This window comes from Calidris pugnax, unplaced genomic scaffold (genome assembly GCF_001431845.1).
Source record: "Calidris pugnax isolate Ruff unplaced genomic scaffold, ASM143184v1 scaffold32, whole genome shotgun sequence".
NCBI lineage: Eukaryota > Metazoa > Chordata > Aves > Charadriiformes > Scolopacidae > Calidris > Calidris pugnax.
This window is the reverse complement of record NW_015090783.1, coordinates 1,040,307-1,058,682: the sequence shown is the minus strand read 5'-3', so window position 1 is coordinate 1,058,682 and position 18,376 is coordinate 1,040,307. Positions and strand designations below refer to the sequence as shown.

Genomic DNA, 18,376 nt, shown 5'->3' with positions numbered 1-18,376 from the left:
ACATACTGGTCTGGAGAATTTAGTCATAAGGAAATAAGCACCTTGATGACACCAAAGGGCACAGATAAAATAATACTCTGTCCTCTTCTAGTGCCTTCACACTGGACAGTGACGACGCGCTGCAGCTTTGCATTGAAACACTTCTCCTCCAGAATGCTCACACAAATCATCTTGAAGATGACTCTGCAGAAAGCACTGAGAAGCAGCCTCATTCTGCATTACTGGCTAAAGCCCTAGAAATAATTCCTCTACTGAAAAGCACAAAAGATCTGGTTGCCAGTCTCAGTGGAATATTGTACAAGGTAAAAAAAAAACAAAACAAAACAAAACACCAACGTAAAAAAAAAACCAAAACAAAACACCAACACCAAAACAAGCAGAAATAATCCCTGTGATATGCATCTAGTCTTAAATCCTGCATGTCAATTGACTGGCAGATTAATAATTCCACAGAACTTTGATAAAGTTATTTTTTTCCAATTTTGCTAAAGGAACATAAAAGTTTTGAACAAGCAGAAATAATCCCTGTGATATGCATCTAGTCTTAAATCCTGCATGTCAATTGACTGGCAGATTAATAATTCCACAGAACTTTGATAAAGTTATTTTTTTCCAATTTTGCTAAAGGAACATAAATGTTAAGTTTCGGTTTTCTACTTCTCTAGGAAAAAACAAGAGAAGTCTGTCACGATGTCTATACTGTTTCTTCAGTGTTATGTCAATATAGTTGGTATTAAAATTGGAAAAAGTTAACTCAGTTGTACGTTATTGTAAGGCAAATCACGTAAGATCTTATAAAATAGATTGTTGTTTTGAACAGCTTGATCCTTATGACTATGAAACTCTTGAAATTGTCCTGAAAGTGATGCAAAATGCTGATGAAAAGAACACCAGTATCCAGCTGAATCAGGTACGTCCAAATATGTTATTACCTTGCTAATTACATCCGTATTGTCTATTAATGAATGTAGTAATTCAAGATTCTGTTGAAATCAGTTGAATTATTCTATCTACACATTCAGAAAATAGCATTCAAGAAATAGTGCTCTCTAGCTGTTTCTCAGCAATGGCTCATAGCAGGGGTAAAAACTCTACAGATATGTACCAGCTCTGCCAAAAAACCACGTATCTCCAGGACTTAGGCGTGTTTACTGGGTGGGCAGGAAGAAATATAGTAATCTTGTGGCTTTTTTGCTTTTTCCTTGTTTTTTTAAGTTCTACTTATTTTATTTTTTTTCCCCCTAGGCTTTGAGCCTCCTCAAACATCTGGAATCTTATAAAAGAATTTCTCCACCTGTAGACCTAGAACACCAATATGTCTTAGAGCAGGGGATTCCCTTGTCTCCAGCTGCTCACACCAGGCTGCCCTTTCATCTGATATTCTTTAGAACCACACGATGTTTCTGGAACATTATATGTACGTTCACCATTTTTTTGTGGCTAGATATATTTCTCTGCTATCTGTGAGCTTTAAAGTTTTACAGTATACATTTTATATGAATTGTACCTCTTTATTAATGCAGTTTTGATCCCAAGTGCTTCGGAAAGCACTCATGCTCCCAAATTGCTACTGGTGATGCCACTGGCTTTCAGTGGAGCTGAGACAATACATACAATGCAGAATTCTGTCCTCAGGTTCTTTTCTTAGGACCTCTCAAAGTCCAACCCACTTTATCCCATTTCCCAGGCCAGTGTGGATAATTAACCTCAGGTTCTTTTCTTAGGACCTCTCAAAGACCAACCCACGTATCCCACTTCCCAGGCCAGTGTGGATAATTAGGGTTATATTCTTTCCCTCCCAATGGAGGGCTGCATCTAACAATTAACTGAAAGGGCTTCATTTCATAGAGAGAGCTGCAGGTGGGCTGTGATACTGTCACACACAGCTGTCTCTTTCCTTTCAGCTGCAGAGCTGAGTGAGGAATCCTTCCCAACACTTCTGTTGATCTCCAAACTAATGAAGGTAAAGTAGCATCTTGAAAGGATTTATTTCAAAATTATTCTTTTCACCCCCACAAAAAAGAGCTCTCGGGTCAAAATTATTCTTTTCACCCCCACAAAAAAAGAGCTCTCGGGGTTGGTTGGTTTTTTTTTTTTTTGCATGATTTTGGCCTCACTATAGAACTTCTGACAGCTCTTAATCTACTTTAATATTTTTCTAGGTTTCACTGGATATCTTACACATGTCTGCAGCTCAGCACGTGTTTGTTAAGAAATTGAAACCAAAAATATTTGAGATGAGCAACAATGGATATACATCAGTTGTTAACAAGGAAACAACTAAAACTGTGCAGACAATTCAGTCATATCTGTTGTCCATAATTAATCCTGAGTGGGCGGTAGCTACGGCTCACAAGATGGCACAAGAATTTCCAACAGGTAAGGTGCATAGGGGATGACTTGAGGGGTGAGGCAATGGGTGGAGGAGAATAGGCTAGAACAAAGAAAAGCAATGGATATTCTGTTAATATAAAATGGGTATTTTGTATACTGTAGAAAGGATTCATTCAAACTTATTTATTTACGTCCTTCCCCTCCTTCTTTTTCTCTTTAAGGTCCTGACCAGGTTCAGGCATTTAAATTCTGTCTCTATCTAGCTGAGAAATGGCTAAAGAATACTACAGCTAAGGTAATAAACTGCTTGCAAAACTGTTGGTTTACAGTCAGGCATTTAAGTTAGTGTTTTGTCTTTTGGTGTTTTGGATAATGGGGTGTAAACTGTAACTTAACCAGCCCCAATATGGGAAGTACTGTCTTTTGTGGAAGTGACTGTGTAAGTGAGCCCTCAGAAGAACCCTCTCTGTCCAGTAACATTCTCTTGTTCACAACCTGGCAAAAATTAAGCTTAGCGGTTCTTGAAGGCTGGACAAAAGAATATACAGTTTTAAGGAAGACTAATTTGTTCTTTCTGCTGTTGTCTGTATTTTTCTTGCTGCAGGAGAATGAGCTGGAATCTGTTCAAGCTCTTAGATCAATAGCATTATTAACTTTTGATTTGAGTTCCAAGACCATTTAGCTATTTGTAGTAGTATATATAAAGTAAGTCTGATTTGACTTGGTCCTCAGGCTCATTTTTTACATAGTTGGTAGAAAAAGGTGAATAAGAATCTCAGCCTTACTTCTAAATATCAGACTTGCTATGGAGTTGTTGAGACACAGTACACACTAAGTAGTTCTCTGATACACAGTCACATCTTTGAAGAGAATTGTGCCAAAATTAAACTGTAATTCTAGCAGCCAAGGTTTGATATCAAATCTTTTTTCTTCTCCATCTTACCTCAAAATGTCTTAATTTTACATACTGGTGCACATGGTACATATTTTATTTGGCTTTTTCACAACATACCTTTGTTTACGTTTTCTTGCTAAAGCAAGATACAGATACAGTTATGGGGGCACATCTGAAAAACAGGTCTTGGTACCCAGTTCACTGTTTTAGACTATAAAAAGTTAAGATGATTTTTCTAGTGCTTTTGAGTAAAAAGAGGTTGTTTTATATAAAAACTGTGGTGTTTTGTTAAAGGATGATACTCGTGAAAAAGCAGAAGTCCTACAGAAGAAATTATATATTCAGTATAAGCGATCAGCAACAGAAAATGTTCTAATAACCCATAACCTGAACACTGGAGAGCATTTAAAGTATATTGGGAAACCAGCAAATCTTATCATTTTACTCTACGAACACCACAGCATAGACCAAAGAATCCAAAATCCAACTGGCAGAGATTACCCAGGTAAGCCTCCATAATCTGGTTTCAAAGGAGCAAAAAGACGCTGCTTAGAAAATGCTAAGTGAGATAATACTAGTTTATAAATCTGTTGTTTCTACCTGTTTATGTAGATATCCATATGGCAGCCAAGGAAATCGCCGAAATCAACAGTTTGGATATGAACAAAATTTGGGATATACTGCTGGAGAAGTGGCTGTGCCCAAGTAGACTGCCCTCAGAAGTAAGTCACCACTGGAGATTTGCTTTTGGGGGAAAATGGCCAGTTACGTATGTTTTTATGACTTGTTCAAAAGACTAAGGTTATTTTGCACCATTTGACTTTAGTACTCATGAATCTATTTAAGATGCATCTGAATTCAGACTACTAAGGATTTCAATATTTTTCTAATATTGTTGTGCACCACTGTCTCCAGTGAGAATGATTTGAAATGCTTTCCCTCCTTTCTGTAAAGAGATCATACAGAATCTTTGGTGCTACAGTAAGATTTTGTTGCCAGCCTAAAGGAGCTGTAAATAGTTTCTGCTTCGAAATACCAGTTTGCAGACTGGTGTTGGCTGCCGAGCGTACGGTTAAATAAAGGACTGATAAAACCAGAACTCCTTTCCTTGGCTGCATTAGCAGGGATGCCCAGCTTTTTAAGACAGGGTTTAAGCAAGGATATGACCCAGCTATTTAGCCAGACAATTTAGAAGACTCTCACAGCTAGATTTTCATGTCTTTTTAAAGAAAACTCAGGAAATCTTTGGACATGTACTAGAAGATGGAGAACTCCGGAGGTATGTGTGTTGTCTTCTATGTAATATGGTGAATTATTGTTAACGTGCAAGTTTAACTATATCTGGCTTTTTTAAGAAACTTAACAGTGTGTGTGATTCAGAACTCACTGTTATATTCTTATTTTTACTTTCTGGTGACATCTGGTTTGAATCATCAAATACTTCCTTATGCAATGAAATGCCATTTGCAATAACTTACAGATATAAAGTGCTTAAGAGTAGCTATTTGGAGGTTCTCTCCTCATTTTCTATATCCTTGGAATCTCTTATCCTTCCTCTATTTTTGACACTGAAATATATTTACGTTTCAGTGAATATCGATACACTGTGTTTCAGTAGCTATGCTCTACTTGTATTAAAAACAAATGCTTTTTTGCAGAGTTATGTATCTACTTCAGTCACACCCTGTGGATTATAGTTCAAGGCTGCTTTTTGCAATTACAACATCTGCCACATCTGTAAGTTTTTGAATTCTTGTCTTAGCTTGCTACTTACGAAACTTTTACCTCTTGCTGAAACCAATTGGTGTCTGCTTAACTGTAGGAGTTTCAACCTAAGGCCTCTGTATCTGTTTTGGATAGTTTATATATCTGTAGGAGCTCTATGTTTCTAGTTTAGCAGTATTCTATGAAGTTGACAACTATTTAAACTGGTATAAAAATTAAATGTGAAGCAGTCTGTTACTTAGTATATATTTCCACTAAATTAGTAAAAAAAAAATCTTGAGAAGAATCATGCTAGACATATATAACCCTCTTTCTAGTTGTTCAGCCAATTGTTGTGACTTTTCACTGTGTTTTTCTCCCCCCTCAGCCCATTGGTGTCACTCAGCTGACATTTGTTCACAGGAGCAGAGCACTGAAGTGTTTGCTCTACTTGGCTGATACCAAGACTGTGGAAACGCTCTTCAAGAAACCCATTGAGGAAGTAAAGTATGATGAATTTTCCTGAAGATGTTCCTTAATAGTGATGTTTTCTTGGTCTTTAACAGCCATTGGAAAGAAATATGTGATACTTGGAGAATTCTTTTTTTACTAATCTGGTTTCTGAGCTTTTGCAGTCTGTTTCTGAAGAGTATAATTAGATCTTTTATCTACACTGTAATGCAGTCCAGTACATCAGTCCTAATTTGTAAACCTGAAAGTAGCATGACATTACACTGAAAATATTTTATTCCTTTTTCCATGGATTGCAGTTACTTCTCTAGTAACTGAAGAATTTTCTCCTACCCAGATATACATCATATTCTTTTCAGAGTTCAGAACCACTCATCTTACAGAGACAGATGTCTGCAAAAATAAGGAACCAAAATCCTGGCAGAATAATGTTGTTTCTCTGAAAATATCTGTAGAACTAACTTCCTTAGAAAATAGCCAGAATAGAATTTCTGTGTTGATAGTCTGGAATCGGGGCCTTTTTAATGGAAAGTGATGTTTTCAGAGTACATCATGTCAAAGAGCTACGTGTGGGTTTCTGTGAATATGCAGTCCCTGTGCATGAATTAAATTTTAGTTGTAAGAGTTATAGTAACTGGTTTGTCTCTAGAGATGATCCAGGCCATCCATCATTCAGGTGAATGAAGTTTCCCTAAGCACTTACAAAAGTTTTTTACTTCATTAAGATCTCCTTCATAAGTAGAAATACAATCTATTTTTTTTTTTAAAGCAATAGAACACTTTTCCAATATTGTCCCGGGCTTGATTATGTGATTTATAATATAATAGTCACTGTAAATATCATTAACTCATGTTTTTGGGGGGACTGTTCTTTGGGGTTTTTTTACAGGTATTTTCTAAAATGCTGCATTTATCTGGCAGAGTTTGAAATCTTGAATATCCCATATACTTATGAATCATTTCATAAGAGTCCTAAGGAAGGAATGATCAAGGGGCTGTGGAAGAATCACAGCCATGAACCCATGGTAGGATTTTTAAATCCTTTGTAATTTTGTTACACTTTGTCTGGAATTTAACTTTGACAATTACTTTATGTTACCAAGTATATTTTGTAAACAGCTAACTTAACACTGAAGACAAAGGCAGGTAAATGAGATTTAGACAATAACAGACAGTAGCATATGACCAAAAATGTGTACTATTCTATTAAGACTTCAACAATAATACTCCCAAGTTACAGCCATAAAATGGAAGCGATCTGTTCTTTAGTAGAAATATATACATGCGCGTCTAAAACTTGAAAATGACAGATAAAAAAAGCTTTAGCCTTCCTAGAAGATCATGAATGTATATTAAAATGCAGCATGTCCTTGCTCTCCTGCAGGCTGTTAGACTGGTGACAGAACTCAGTCTAGACTACAAAGTGTACGATTCCCAGCTGTGGAATGGCCTCCTACAGAAACTCGTTGGTTTCAATATGGTAAGGAATTTTTAAGCATGAAGTTCTGTAGCAAGGTGAGAAAAAGGCTTTTTTTTAATCCACCGATTTCTAAAGAATGTGATAGATACATAAACTATAAACTTACTGTAAACCATTATTTCTATATGCCTCACTCCTCCCAAAGCAACAGAGGTACCCTGAGGGTCTGCAGACAAGCAGCCTAATGCAGTTCTGTAGATTATCGCCAAATCTTAAAAATCACTGTAGTGTTTTATAGTGAAATATTTTTTTTTCAGATTCAATATCTAAGAAGAGTTTTGATAGCAATTACTGGGATTCATTCATTATGGGAGGTAAGCAAATATTCTGTGACTCCTCATCTTTTTCTTCACTTAAGAGGAGTTTAGCATCCTGTTTGTGGGTGTGAATGGCAGCCTTCTATGCCATGAAGTGCTATGCTTGAGAAGTTTTTGAAAGATTATTTTTATGACAATACAATATGCAGATGAGTATCATTATCAAGCACTGAAATGGCATATTTTGGACTTGTGGTTCCTTCAGTAAACATTTACTTGGAGAGTTTTGTAAAGTTGGACAGAGTAATTTTACTATCAGTCAAAACATGGCTAGATTTTAGGCTATGAGATGAGGAAAGCAATACTAGGGGATGATTCTTCCAGGATAAAAAGAAAAGGAAATAAACAGACTTCTTCCACCTACAGTGGGTCAGGACGTCTGTGTTTACAAATACACTTACTTACAACTGTGTTTGCCTATTAATTTAAAACTTTGTTGTCAACAGATCCCCAACTTCAGTCGAGCTTGGCGAAGTGTAGTTCTGTCACCATTTCTCACAGGTAGGGTTGTTACTGGCTACTATGCTTGTATAGTAACTTTGGTTATATATTTACTTTATCATGTTGTCTTTATTTTTTAGCTTCATGTCCACTGGCTCCTAAACAGTTAGAGGAATGTTGTGAGTGTTTTGTGATTCTGCTCAAGTAAGTAGTTGGTGCATCCCAGGGTTGTGTTAGTTTCAGTGGGAATGTCCATTTGTAATGTCTCATCCAACAATCTGCCCTAAACAATTTAGCTGCCCATTTGCTGCCCCCATGAGGGGTATCTGTTCCTGTCCTGACATTTTTAAAGGACTCATGGTCAACCCTAAAAGTCCAATTAATATTTTTCTTAGCACATTTCCTAAAAAATTACCACAGAGTATAAGAGAAAAAGAATTCATTTTCCTACAAAGAATACCACAGAGTATAAGAGAAAAAGAATTCATTTTCCTACAAAGAATAAATCTGACATGATAAAAAGGTAATAGCTGCACATCTATAAACATGGTTAACCTACGGTATTAATGTTCCAAAATATCTTATACATAATCAGTTTTGCATTGCCATTACAACATAAAAAAGCACAATAAATCATTATCTTATTCACCACAGTGCTCTGACTTGCTCAAGAGAAGAACCAGAGCTCAAAGAGCCTGACTTGAACCAAAAGTTCGTTAGGAAATTCTGGAAATGGATCCAGCCAAAGAACCCGCCTACACTACTGTGCATATACATGTGTACCAAAGCATTCCTCCAGGCAGCTGGGCAACAATTCCCCTCAAAACAGGGCCTTGGCTGTTTAGAAAGAGAAACTGTAGTTGGGTCGGGGGATTTTTCAAACTAGAAGATAATCATGCATTTGTACTCTGTGAACCTTCAACTCGCAAAGCTTGGCCATTTCTGAAAATAAGATGAGGTTGGAATGTATTATTTTATCTGGCTTAAAAATCTCAGTGGGGTTTTGTTGACAGTATTAAGCTATATTGTAGTTGAGAACCTCAGTCCTAATCTTCTTCTGAAGGTGTCCTGTTCTGTCTGACCTGGATGTCATTGGAATAGCTAAACAATACGCGCAGTTGGACCTTCCAGCTTTTGCTTTGGGATGTCTCTTGCTGATTCCTCAGTCGGAGAAGCAAAAGCAGCAAATTCAGGTAAATAGTAAGTTTTGTGTTCTACCTGTGCAATGGAAATGTCTTTACACATGGTATGTTTGACACTGTCTGTGAAAGATGGTAATTTATAATCCCATTTTATTTAAGTATGCCACTGCTGACAGCTCCTTGGTGTTTCCCATCCACAAAAGCTATTTCCCTGAATTTGTCCTTCTGAAAGGGATCATGTGAACACTTCCGTTTGCTTTTTTTAAAGCAAGAACAGCTGACCTCAAGTCATCCTCAGCAGCTTTGTCATATGACTTTGCCTTTGAGGCTTTGAGGATATTTTATGGGATCACACCCATAAAACCCATGAAAAAAAACCCAACCAACCAACAAAATACAAGCTATAGCCATATACCTGCTAGAGCAACGTGAAGTTATGGTAATATATATAATTGCTGAGAAGCTACCACTGGGCTCATTTCACAGCAGGTTGTAAGTTTGATAATTGTATTTTTTTACCTAGACTTTCAAAATTTAATTGTTCTTGAATAAAGCAAATGCTTGTTCTGGAGGCAGAGTTCCTACTTTAATCATTCACAGAATATTAATGTAGCCTTTTTTTTTTTTTTGCAAGGGTTTCTTATCAACGTGTAACATAGAAATGGTCTTGCAACAAATAGACGAACACATGAACACTGGAGAAGTGGTGGCATTTGCTTCTCAGGTAAAGAAATAAAATTTACTTCACTTGCCTTTGACTTAGTGCCTTTTTTGCTACTCAATTGTACACAGAACCTTTTTTCCCCCCTCTCTCTCCTGATGCTGGAGAAGTGGTGGCATTTGCTTCTCAGGTAAAGAAATAAAATTTACTTCACTTGCCTTTGACTTAGTGCCTTTTTTGCTACTCAATTGTACACAGAACCTTTTTTCCCCCCTCTCTCTCCTGATGTCTCCAGCCATTAGTTAACATAAGGCTTATGAAATTGCATCTCTCTTGCCTTGGGCTGCCTTCCTAAGGGCAAGTTTCTTAACTCATTCCCTTATCTCAATCTCAGATTAGTCTTTATAAGATCTGCCATTTCACAGCACCAAAAAAAAATATTTTAAAGAAGTCCTGCTCTGTGGGGGTCTAATGAGAAAAAGTAAATTTTTTTCTTATGTTAAAACATTAATACTTTTCCATTACTAAAACTTGAATCTACAGATTAGATCTTTGGTTTTGGACAGTATCATCAATGAAAAGCTGTATGGAAAATTATTGAAAACTAAATATTTTCCATTGTTGAAGCAACACCTGATGAATACTCACCGAATGAAAGAACTAGTAAATTATTTTGCCAAAAAGAACTGGTAAGTTGATGTAACAGGTGATGCATGACTGATAACAATTACAGAAACTGAATCTCTTCTTAATGTTAGGGTGGTTTTTTGCATTTATTTGCAGTCATGGAGATTTTCCTAGTACTCAATCTCTAAGAATTTTTAAGTATTGCTCTGGTAAATAAAGAAATCAAACAAAAAAACCTTACCTCACTACTTTGCGTGCTTAAGGCAAGAGTTTTACAGTGTTATTCAAGCCAAAGTAAGAGCTTATCGAGCCTGGGCTGGGACACAGATCAAATGCAGTTAAAACAGCAAAAATAACCCCACTGAAAAAGCAAATACTTTTGGATTTAATCACTTTACTGTACCTTCAGATGAATCCAGCTGTAGCAGCGTCACAGCTTCAGCAGTAAGAACACTCTGGGGGAAAAAAAATAAAAATAAATGAACTGCACATGCTCAAGAACTAATGGTTTTGCTGCTTAGTTTTTCAGGAGTGAGAAACACCTCTTACATTCCACTTAAATAAAGCAAAGGGTTTTGCTGCTGAACCTGCTGCAGGGCTGTTCTCCATCAGCAATCAGTGACTGGGCTCATTGTCCTCAGCTGCAACCTGTCCTTTCAGACCCCAGATACTCACTGTTGCAGGTCACTGTGTTACCAGTTCACCCACAGTCAGAATGGGGCAGGAACCAATAAATAACCACTTAGATTCTACTGTATATTGAGTTTATTAACAGCCACAGATTAAATGCTTGGCTTGTCATAGCTTGCTTTCCTCTACTGGGAATGGTGGGACCTATCTGACTTCAAAAGTGTGGGGTCAAACCTTATTTTTATACTTCAGTGTATATAGTCTAAATGCTTGGCTTTTTAGAGAACTTGTTGACAAAGTTAATAAGCTTTTTGCCTCCTGCAGCATTGATGATGCAATAGCCCTAATTCAAGAGTATCAAGAGAAATGTGGAAATCCTCCTCTGGGAGACGTACCATCGACTGATCTTCTGAAGGTAAAAGAAACTGCTTTTGTACATCACACAGGACTTTCTCCTGTTTTTCTAAGACTTTCACTCAACTTTTAGAGAAAATACTTCTTAGCAGATTTATTTTATTAAAATATATTGAATATAATAAAATATCCCTGTATTAATTCAAATAATTAATTTTACTTAAACCAAATCTGTGCCATACTAAGCCATATGCTTTCAAGTATTTTCACAGGTCTTAGAGTATATCCTGTTTTCCTCAGCCCTAGTAAAATCGTTTTCTTACCTTCCAGCTGTATCTGGATGGCCCAGAGGAGCCTTGTGTACAGAACGGTCACGGATAAGGCCTTATTTCCCCTTTTCTCCCTCTACTGGCAAGACAAGGGCCGTGCATTGGGAATTCTCACTGCTCAGGTCAACGTTAAACTAAACCCTCAATGCTCTTTTGCTAAAAGCTGCCCTGAGCTTTCCACAGTTTTTTAAAACTGTTCTAGGCTGTTTCTTCTCCATACTCTATCCCCATTGGAACAGTTTAGATTCGCAGCAGAGTTTCATGTTTCTATTCAACACTTTGATTTTTAGGAAGGATTAAGGTTTATTTGCTTTTTCAGGTCAGGATCACTCTAAGATTTCACTGATGCAAACATAACCTTGCATTATTGTGATAAACCTCTTTTTAAAGCTGTAAGTAAGTGGTGTACTTCATGTAAAATAAACTTTGTAGACAAACTGTAATTTTAACTACAGTGAGCACAAATAAAGAGACTTACCTATCAATTTTGGCCTTATATTGTTCTATAAACCTTTTTTAATTACGAAATTGTCAGTAAATTGATCAGTGCTCAGTCACTAACCTTCTGTGAATAACGTTTGCCAAGGTTTTCTTTTCAACTTTGTTCTTTCTGTGTGGCTGCAGCCGGATAAAGCAACTGGCACGTGTTTCACTGCATGAAACAGCAGTCAGCCAACAGTTCCTGAGATATCAGGCTGAAATGTTTGGTCTTTTTCTAAGGTAAAGCAGGTTTGTTTTGAACAGAAATAAGTTATTCAGTCAGCTGATGACATAGAAGTAAAGGGTTTAGCTGATCCCTTAAGTTCTATGGGAAACCATTAGTTTAACTCAAACCTTCATGACAAATATTGTCCGGCTGTTTGCACAGCTACTGCCCTGGAAACAGTCGTAACACAAAGGCCAAGGGAAGAGGCCTCCATTTTAAATGTGATCCTGTAGAAGACAAAAGATAAAACTATTTTCATTGGAAGGTTAGCAGTGATGAGAGATGGGTCCAGTCTTCTTCAGCAACCCCTGGTTTAGTCTCCAGCAGCCGTACAAACGCCACGTGGAATTAAATCATTTAAAACCTCTGTACATGGAGCTAAGTGCATATACATGTAGGGTCAGACGTGAGCCATAAATAAAAAAAGCCTCTCTTCACTGTTTAGATTTAATGAGAACCCTCATTCATTAAAGCATAATGGTATTTGAAGCAGCTTTGATTATAAAAAGACTCAACTTCCAACTTTAACTCAACTTGTTTTACTTTAAGTTATGAGTTAATTGCAGTATTTTCAGAATCTATCAACCCATTCTATTAACTTAATTGGGAATGTTATATTGAGAAAATTAACTATCAACTGGATTCTGAAGCAAATATAACACAGCCCACAAGTTCTCAATCTTTTTGTTGAAGCCCTTTACCTGTATCCTTCAGAAGTCACTCCCCAAATGAGAGCATCAGGTGTTGAAAAAGCAACTACAACTGTTGCGTTTTTCTCCAACAACAGTTCATAAAGCTTAGTTTTTCTATGAAGTGGAGTTTATTACACCATTAAGGAACAGTATTTAAACAGTTATTTTAATGGAATATTTTACAAATCAATTCATACAGAGAAAAGCAAACACAATGTTGTTTTAAAGTTATTACCAATAAGCTACATCGTTAAGCTGTTAGCGAGAGTGTCGTACTGTAAACTAGCAATCAAGTATTGTAGTAACTTGCAGTTCAGAATGAGATGGTAAAAATACCAGACAAGCAAAGACATTTTTAAGACTTTTTGTACTCAATTCTTTCTACTTTCACATCATCTCCGATTAGTTGATAGACGTATGTAACTACTGTAGAAGCCTGGATATCCATCAGCACAAACGAAGGAATGATGTTGCTGGAAAGAGAGGAAAAAAAATCCTATTAATTGTGCCCATATAATCACCACAGCAGTGTTTCACCATTACTTAACAGACATCAATCTAAGAAAAATTGATAGGAATTTTGTAAGCACAGGACATCAGATACAAAGCTTTATGTATTTTGCTCTCATCTGTTTTGAACCTGTTTCGTTCAAGGAGATTTAGTAAGTACCACCAACCCTTCCTCCCTCACGTTTAGAATGTGAACATTCACCTCCACCAGAAGTTCTGGAAGTGAATAATGTTTGCCGAGGTTTTCTTTTCAACTTTGTTCTTTCTGTGTGGCTGCAGCCGGATAAAGCAACTGGCACGTGTTTCACTGCATGAAACAGCAGTCAGCCAACAGTTCCTGAGATATCAGGCTGAAATGTTTGGTCTTTTTCTAAGGTAAAGCAGGTTTATTTTGAACAGAAATAAGTTATTCAGTCAGCTGATGACATAGAAGTAAAGGGTTTAGCTGATCCCTTAAGTTCTATGGGAAACCATTAGTTTAACTCAAACCTTCATGACAAATATTGTCCGGCTGTTTGCACAGCTACTGCCCTGGAAACAGTCGTAACACAAAGGCCAAGGGAAGAGGCCTCCATTTTAAATGTGATCCTGTAGAAGACAAAAGATAAAACTATTTTCATTGGAAGGTTAGCAGTGATGAGAGATGGGTCCAGTCTTCTTCAGCAACCCCTGGTTTAGTCTCCAGCAGCCATACAAACGCCACGTGGAATTAAATCATTTAAAACCTCTGTACATGGAGCTAAGTGCATATACATGTAGGGTCAGACATGAGCCATAAATAAAAAAAGCCTCTCTTCACTGTTTATAGATTTAACGAGAACCATCATTCATTAAAGCATAGTGGTATTTGCAACAGCTTTGATTATAAAAAGACTCAACTTCCAACTTTAACTCAACTTGTTTTACTTTAAGTTATGAGTTAATTGCAGTATTTTCAGAATCTATCAACCCATTCTATTAACTTAATTGGGAATGTTATATTGAGAAAATTAACTATCAACTGGATTCTGAAGCAAATATAACACAGCCCACAAGTTCTCAATCTTTTTGTTGAAGCCCTTTACCTGTATCCTTCAGAAGTCACTCCCCAAATGAGAGCATCAGGTGTTGAAAAAGCAACTACAACTGTTGCGTTTTTCTCCAACAACAGTTCATAAAGCTTAGTTTTTCTATGAAGTGGAGTTTATTACACCATTAAGGAACAGTATTTAAACAGTTATTTTAATGGAATATTTTACAAATCAATTCATACAGAGAAAAGCAAACACAATGTTGTTTTAAAGTTATTACCAATAAGCTACATCGTTAAGCTGTTAGCGAGAGTGTCGTACTGTAAACTAGCAATCAAGTATTGTAGTAACTTGCAGTTCAGAATGAGATGGTAAAAATACCAGACAAGCAAAGACATTTTTAAGACTTTTTGTACTCAATTCTTTCTACTTTCACATCATCTCCAATTAGTTGATAGACGTATGTAACTACTGTAGAAGCCTGGATATCCATCAGCACAAACGAAGGAATGATGTTGCTGGAAAGAGAGGAAAAAAAATCCTATTAATTGTGCCCATATAATCACCACAGCAGTGTCTCACCACTACTTAACAGACATCAATCTAAGAAAAATTGATAGGAATTTTGTAAGCACAGGACATCAGATACAAAGCTTTATGTATTTTGCTCTCATCTGTTTTGAACCTGTTTCGTTCAAGGAGATTTAGTAAGTACCACCAACCCTTCCTCCCTCACGTTTAGAATGTGAACATTCACCTCCACCAGAAGTTCTGGAAGTTCAGTTCAGAAGAAACCTTCCCCACAGCTATTTCCCACCCTTCACTTACTTGTCTAAGGCATGATAAGCTCCTGTAGCTGATCCTGGATTGATATAGAACTTGTTTTCGTGTTCAAATGCCTCAAATTTGTGTGTATGTCCTGAAATTAGGATGTCCACATCAAACTGCCTCTGTAGCAGCGCCAGGCTGGCCATGTCACCCCAAGGGATAACCTGATGCCCGTGAATCAGCCCGATTTTGAACTGTCCAACAGTTACAACTTTCTGTTCAGGATAATTCAGGTTCTAAAAATAAAATAAAAAAAACCCCAATACATTAGATATATAGATTTGTATTTAAAACCAACTCTGTAACAGCAAAAAGAAAGGGGGAAAGCTTATGGAAATATTCAATGTAATTGGCCCCATCGCTGCAAAATGAGAGCTACAAGGCTGCTTTTAGGAGCACTGCAGAGAATGTGGTAGGACACAATGAAATTCAAAGGTCTGACAACAGCAGATCCTGTTTGCTGGAATCCTAGACGTAGCCAAGTACAAATATGCAAATTACCTTTCTTCACACTGATGACAGATGAGAACTTACTGTACAATTCACATCACTGCCTCTAACCCCAACTCTTTTGCCCAGTTGGCTTTTCACGCGCACTTCGCACCACAAAACCTCAGTTTGCCCACTTTTACTTGAATTACAAATAACCCAAGTGTTGCCCTTATGTCAAAGAGGAACAAAAAAACCGTCATTATCAAGAGAGGACACTACCTCATCAAAGTCCCCTCTGACAACATGAACATCCCCAGCCAGAGTCTTGAGGTAGTCGTAAGTGTCCTTGGTGCAGAGGTTTCCGGTGCAGAGGATGTGTTGGATCTTTCCTGGAACCAGCAGTTTTTTGAATTTGGCTGGGAGGCTGTTGCATCGATGCGGAATGTGGAGATCTCCTAATACTAACACCAACTGATGGGGTGTCAGGGCAGGGAAGAAAGATCGTTACAGACACTTATTAAGACAAGAAGCGTGAGGGAACAGAAAGCATTGCAATGTCTTCTTCAGTTTCATAACATTTCATTTCGATATAAAGGCTACTAAAATAAGAAGGAAATGGTGATGGAATATTGCTATACTGAGGGAAAACAAGGGCCCTTACTAAGGCAGAACACTATCCAGAGTGGGGCTTTACAAACACAACGGTCTACAGATTATTTGTTTTTAACTTAGTTGCTGAAAGTCATTGTTATTTTTATAACAAAAGAAATGTATTTTATGCGAATTTGGGAACCACCATAGACTATCCCACATTTTTCCTCCTTAAACACCAAAAAAACCCCACGATACAGGACATCTCCAGTACATGTTCTCAAGCACAGTCCTGGCTAGCTGTGGCCACTTCCCTTTAAAACTCTTCTTTTGAGTTTTTCTACCTTAATTAACTTCTGTTTTTTTAATTATTTATTTAAAAAAAAAAAAAAAAAAGAAAAAAAGCAGCAAATTTGCAACGTGTTAATAGCTGACCATAACAGGAAGCTTGTTCAGTGTCCATATTATAGGAACCACTGAAAAACAGGGTAAGACTTAATAGTTTAAAAAAAAACCCCAGGGCTCTGCAGAGCAGCTCAGCTGGAGTCCTGCACCCAGTGGGTCAGTTGCCACTTCTCTACATCCACCGTTTCAGTACAAGAGATGCACAGAGAATATAAATTTAATGGGGGGGGCTTCAAAATTAAGGATTTGAATGAAGTAAGACCGTAGTTTAACATTACAGGCTTTAAATCTGCGAATAAAGGAACAATTAATGCAAGCAACAAAGCAATAAATTAATTATGCAAAAGGGGCATGAAAAGCTCTATGAAGCACGGGGTGTTACGCCACTACACTGTAAACAACACTAAAACTTGGTAACTTGAAAAATAGCTCCATTTTAAAAAGGGACAGTTTTATCTCCCAACCATAATGCTTCGTTAGTCAGACAGTTCCTAAAATGACAGCCAGCAACGTGTTTGTAAACACAGCCTGGATATATCCGCAGTAACTATGCTAAGAAATTACCTTTTTTAATATTTTCTTTTTAAATAAGAAATATACCTTTTTTAATATTTTCTTTTTAAATTTTTGGCCCTGTGGCCATCTCCCTGCTAAGAGTCATCAAAAATGGCAGAGGGAACTCAGGTGGATTTTATGTTTGCTTTTGGTTGGTTTTTTCTTTTCAATTAGCTCAGTGTCATCACCAAAACACCTTTGGAGATTAGATGGTGGAAGGTATCGGTAAAGCAATACAGGACTTTTTTAATCAATGAGCTACCAACTGGAAATTAAGCCAAGAGAGGAAAAACCAACACATTTTTGATGGCCCTCCAAGTGAAAAACACCCTCAGTAGCATCAGTCTAGGGATTATACACTTGAATGCAAGTGAAAAATGGGTGACGAGTGATTTTATTAAAAAGGCAGTAGATAGATTCTCTTACTGATGCTTCAGTGGCTCAGACATGCAATATCAGTTTTGTATTTAATGTTGAATACAATTGTACTGCCACTTAAAACACACAACCCCACTCAACTCAGCGGAGTTTGAGCACTCAACAAAGGCTGTTTCCTTTGCTGACAAACCGTCAGGCCCCATATTTTCCCCCAAATCACATCTGAGCTGCCATTAATTATAGAAAATCTCGGTGAGCTACAATTACACAAATAAATTTAAAGCACTAAAGCGTTTTTAATAATCACAGGTACCCACAACGTGAAATAGCAGCACAGAATGTTACAACATCTGGCTTTAAGTAGGAATTTAGGTGCAATCTCGAGCGCGGGTTGAACCGCAGCCCCTAATTCCTAGGTACCATCTGACATTTGTATCAGGTAGTGAGAGGAACCAGCCCTTACCACCGGGGTTAGCAACAGCCAAGAGGAGGAGACTTACTCTGTGCCCAGCCTTATTGGAATGAAGAAGTTGATTGCAGACAGGGAGGGGGGCAATGAAAAACAGGGTGAAACATGATCAATGTTAAAACAAAAGAAAGCAACAGAAAAAGAAAATATAGCCAAATGAACAAGCAAATAATAATAATTAATGAATCGTTGATGTTATGAAAGAAGCGTTAAAAAAAAAAATAAATTAACAATTAAATTCCATTCAATCTGAGGGGGTGACAGCCCCTCGGCGCGGCCTCCTCGCCGCCGCCGGGCCCTCGGCGGAGCTGCGCCTCTTCCCTGCGCTCCCCTCCCGCCCCTCCACCCCCCCCGGCTCGGCATGAGGCGGATTGCGGGGCGGACACTGATAGAAAACGTTCCCTCAGCGCCCGTT

General features: G+C 37.5%; 2 protein-coding genes across 4 annotated transcripts in view; one reads left to right on the top strand and one right to left on the bottom strand.

Moving 5' to 3' along the window:
* Positions 1-11,870, top strand: part of KNTC1 (kinetochore associated 1) — a 60,428-nt gene extending 48,558 nt beyond the window's left edge. The window contains exons 44-64 of the mRNA XM_014960617.1: positions 92-302; positions 821-910; positions 1,246-1,417; positions 1,905-1,963; positions 2,163-2,379; positions 2,556-2,629; positions 3,524-3,734; positions 3,842-3,951; positions 4,459-4,508; positions 4,888-4,966; positions 5,322-5,440; positions 6,294-6,429; positions 6,789-6,884; positions 7,142-7,198; positions 7,648-7,702; positions 7,783-7,846; positions 8,706-8,835; positions 9,419-9,508; positions 9,989-10,134; positions 11,027-11,117; positions 11,387-11,870. Coding sequence (XP_014816103.1) covers positions 92-302; positions 821-910; positions 1,246-1,417; positions 1,905-1,963; positions 2,163-2,379; positions 2,556-2,629; positions 3,524-3,734; positions 3,842-3,951; positions 4,459-4,508; positions 4,888-4,966; positions 5,322-5,440; positions 6,294-6,429; positions 6,789-6,884; positions 7,142-7,198; positions 7,648-7,702; positions 7,783-7,846; positions 8,706-8,835; positions 9,419-9,508; positions 9,989-10,134; positions 11,027-11,117; positions 11,387-11,437 — 2,308 coding nt within the window. The 3' untranslated portion in view covers positions 11,438-11,870. The remainder of the gene's footprint in view (positions 1-91; positions 303-820; positions 911-1,245; positions 1,418-1,904; positions 1,964-2,162; positions 2,380-2,555; positions 2,630-3,523; positions 3,735-3,841; positions 3,952-4,458; positions 4,509-4,887; positions 4,967-5,321; positions 5,441-6,293; positions 6,430-6,788; positions 6,885-7,141; positions 7,199-7,647; positions 7,703-7,782; positions 7,847-8,705; positions 8,836-9,418; positions 9,509-9,988; positions 10,135-11,026; positions 11,118-11,386) is intronic.
* Positions 11,871-12,892: 1,022 nt separating this feature from the next.
* Positions 12,893-18,376, bottom strand: part of VPS29 (VPS29 retromer complex component) — a 16,977-nt gene continuing 11,493 nt past the window's right edge. For 2 of the 3 annotated variants that reach the window (XM_014965166.1, XM_014965181.1), the window contains 3 exons: positions 15,843-16,034; positions 15,132-15,367; positions 14,458-14,821 (listed from right to left, as the gene is read on the bottom strand). In XM_014965166.1, coding sequence (XP_014820652.1) covers positions 14,704-14,821; positions 15,132-15,367; positions 15,843-16,034 — 546 coding nt within the window. In that variant the 3' untranslated portion in view covers positions 14,458-14,703. Of the gene's footprint in view, positions 13,257-14,457; positions 14,822-15,131; positions 15,368-15,842; positions 16,035-18,376 lie in introns of those variants that run through there. The other variant, XM_014965174.1, reaches the window with a different exon arrangement.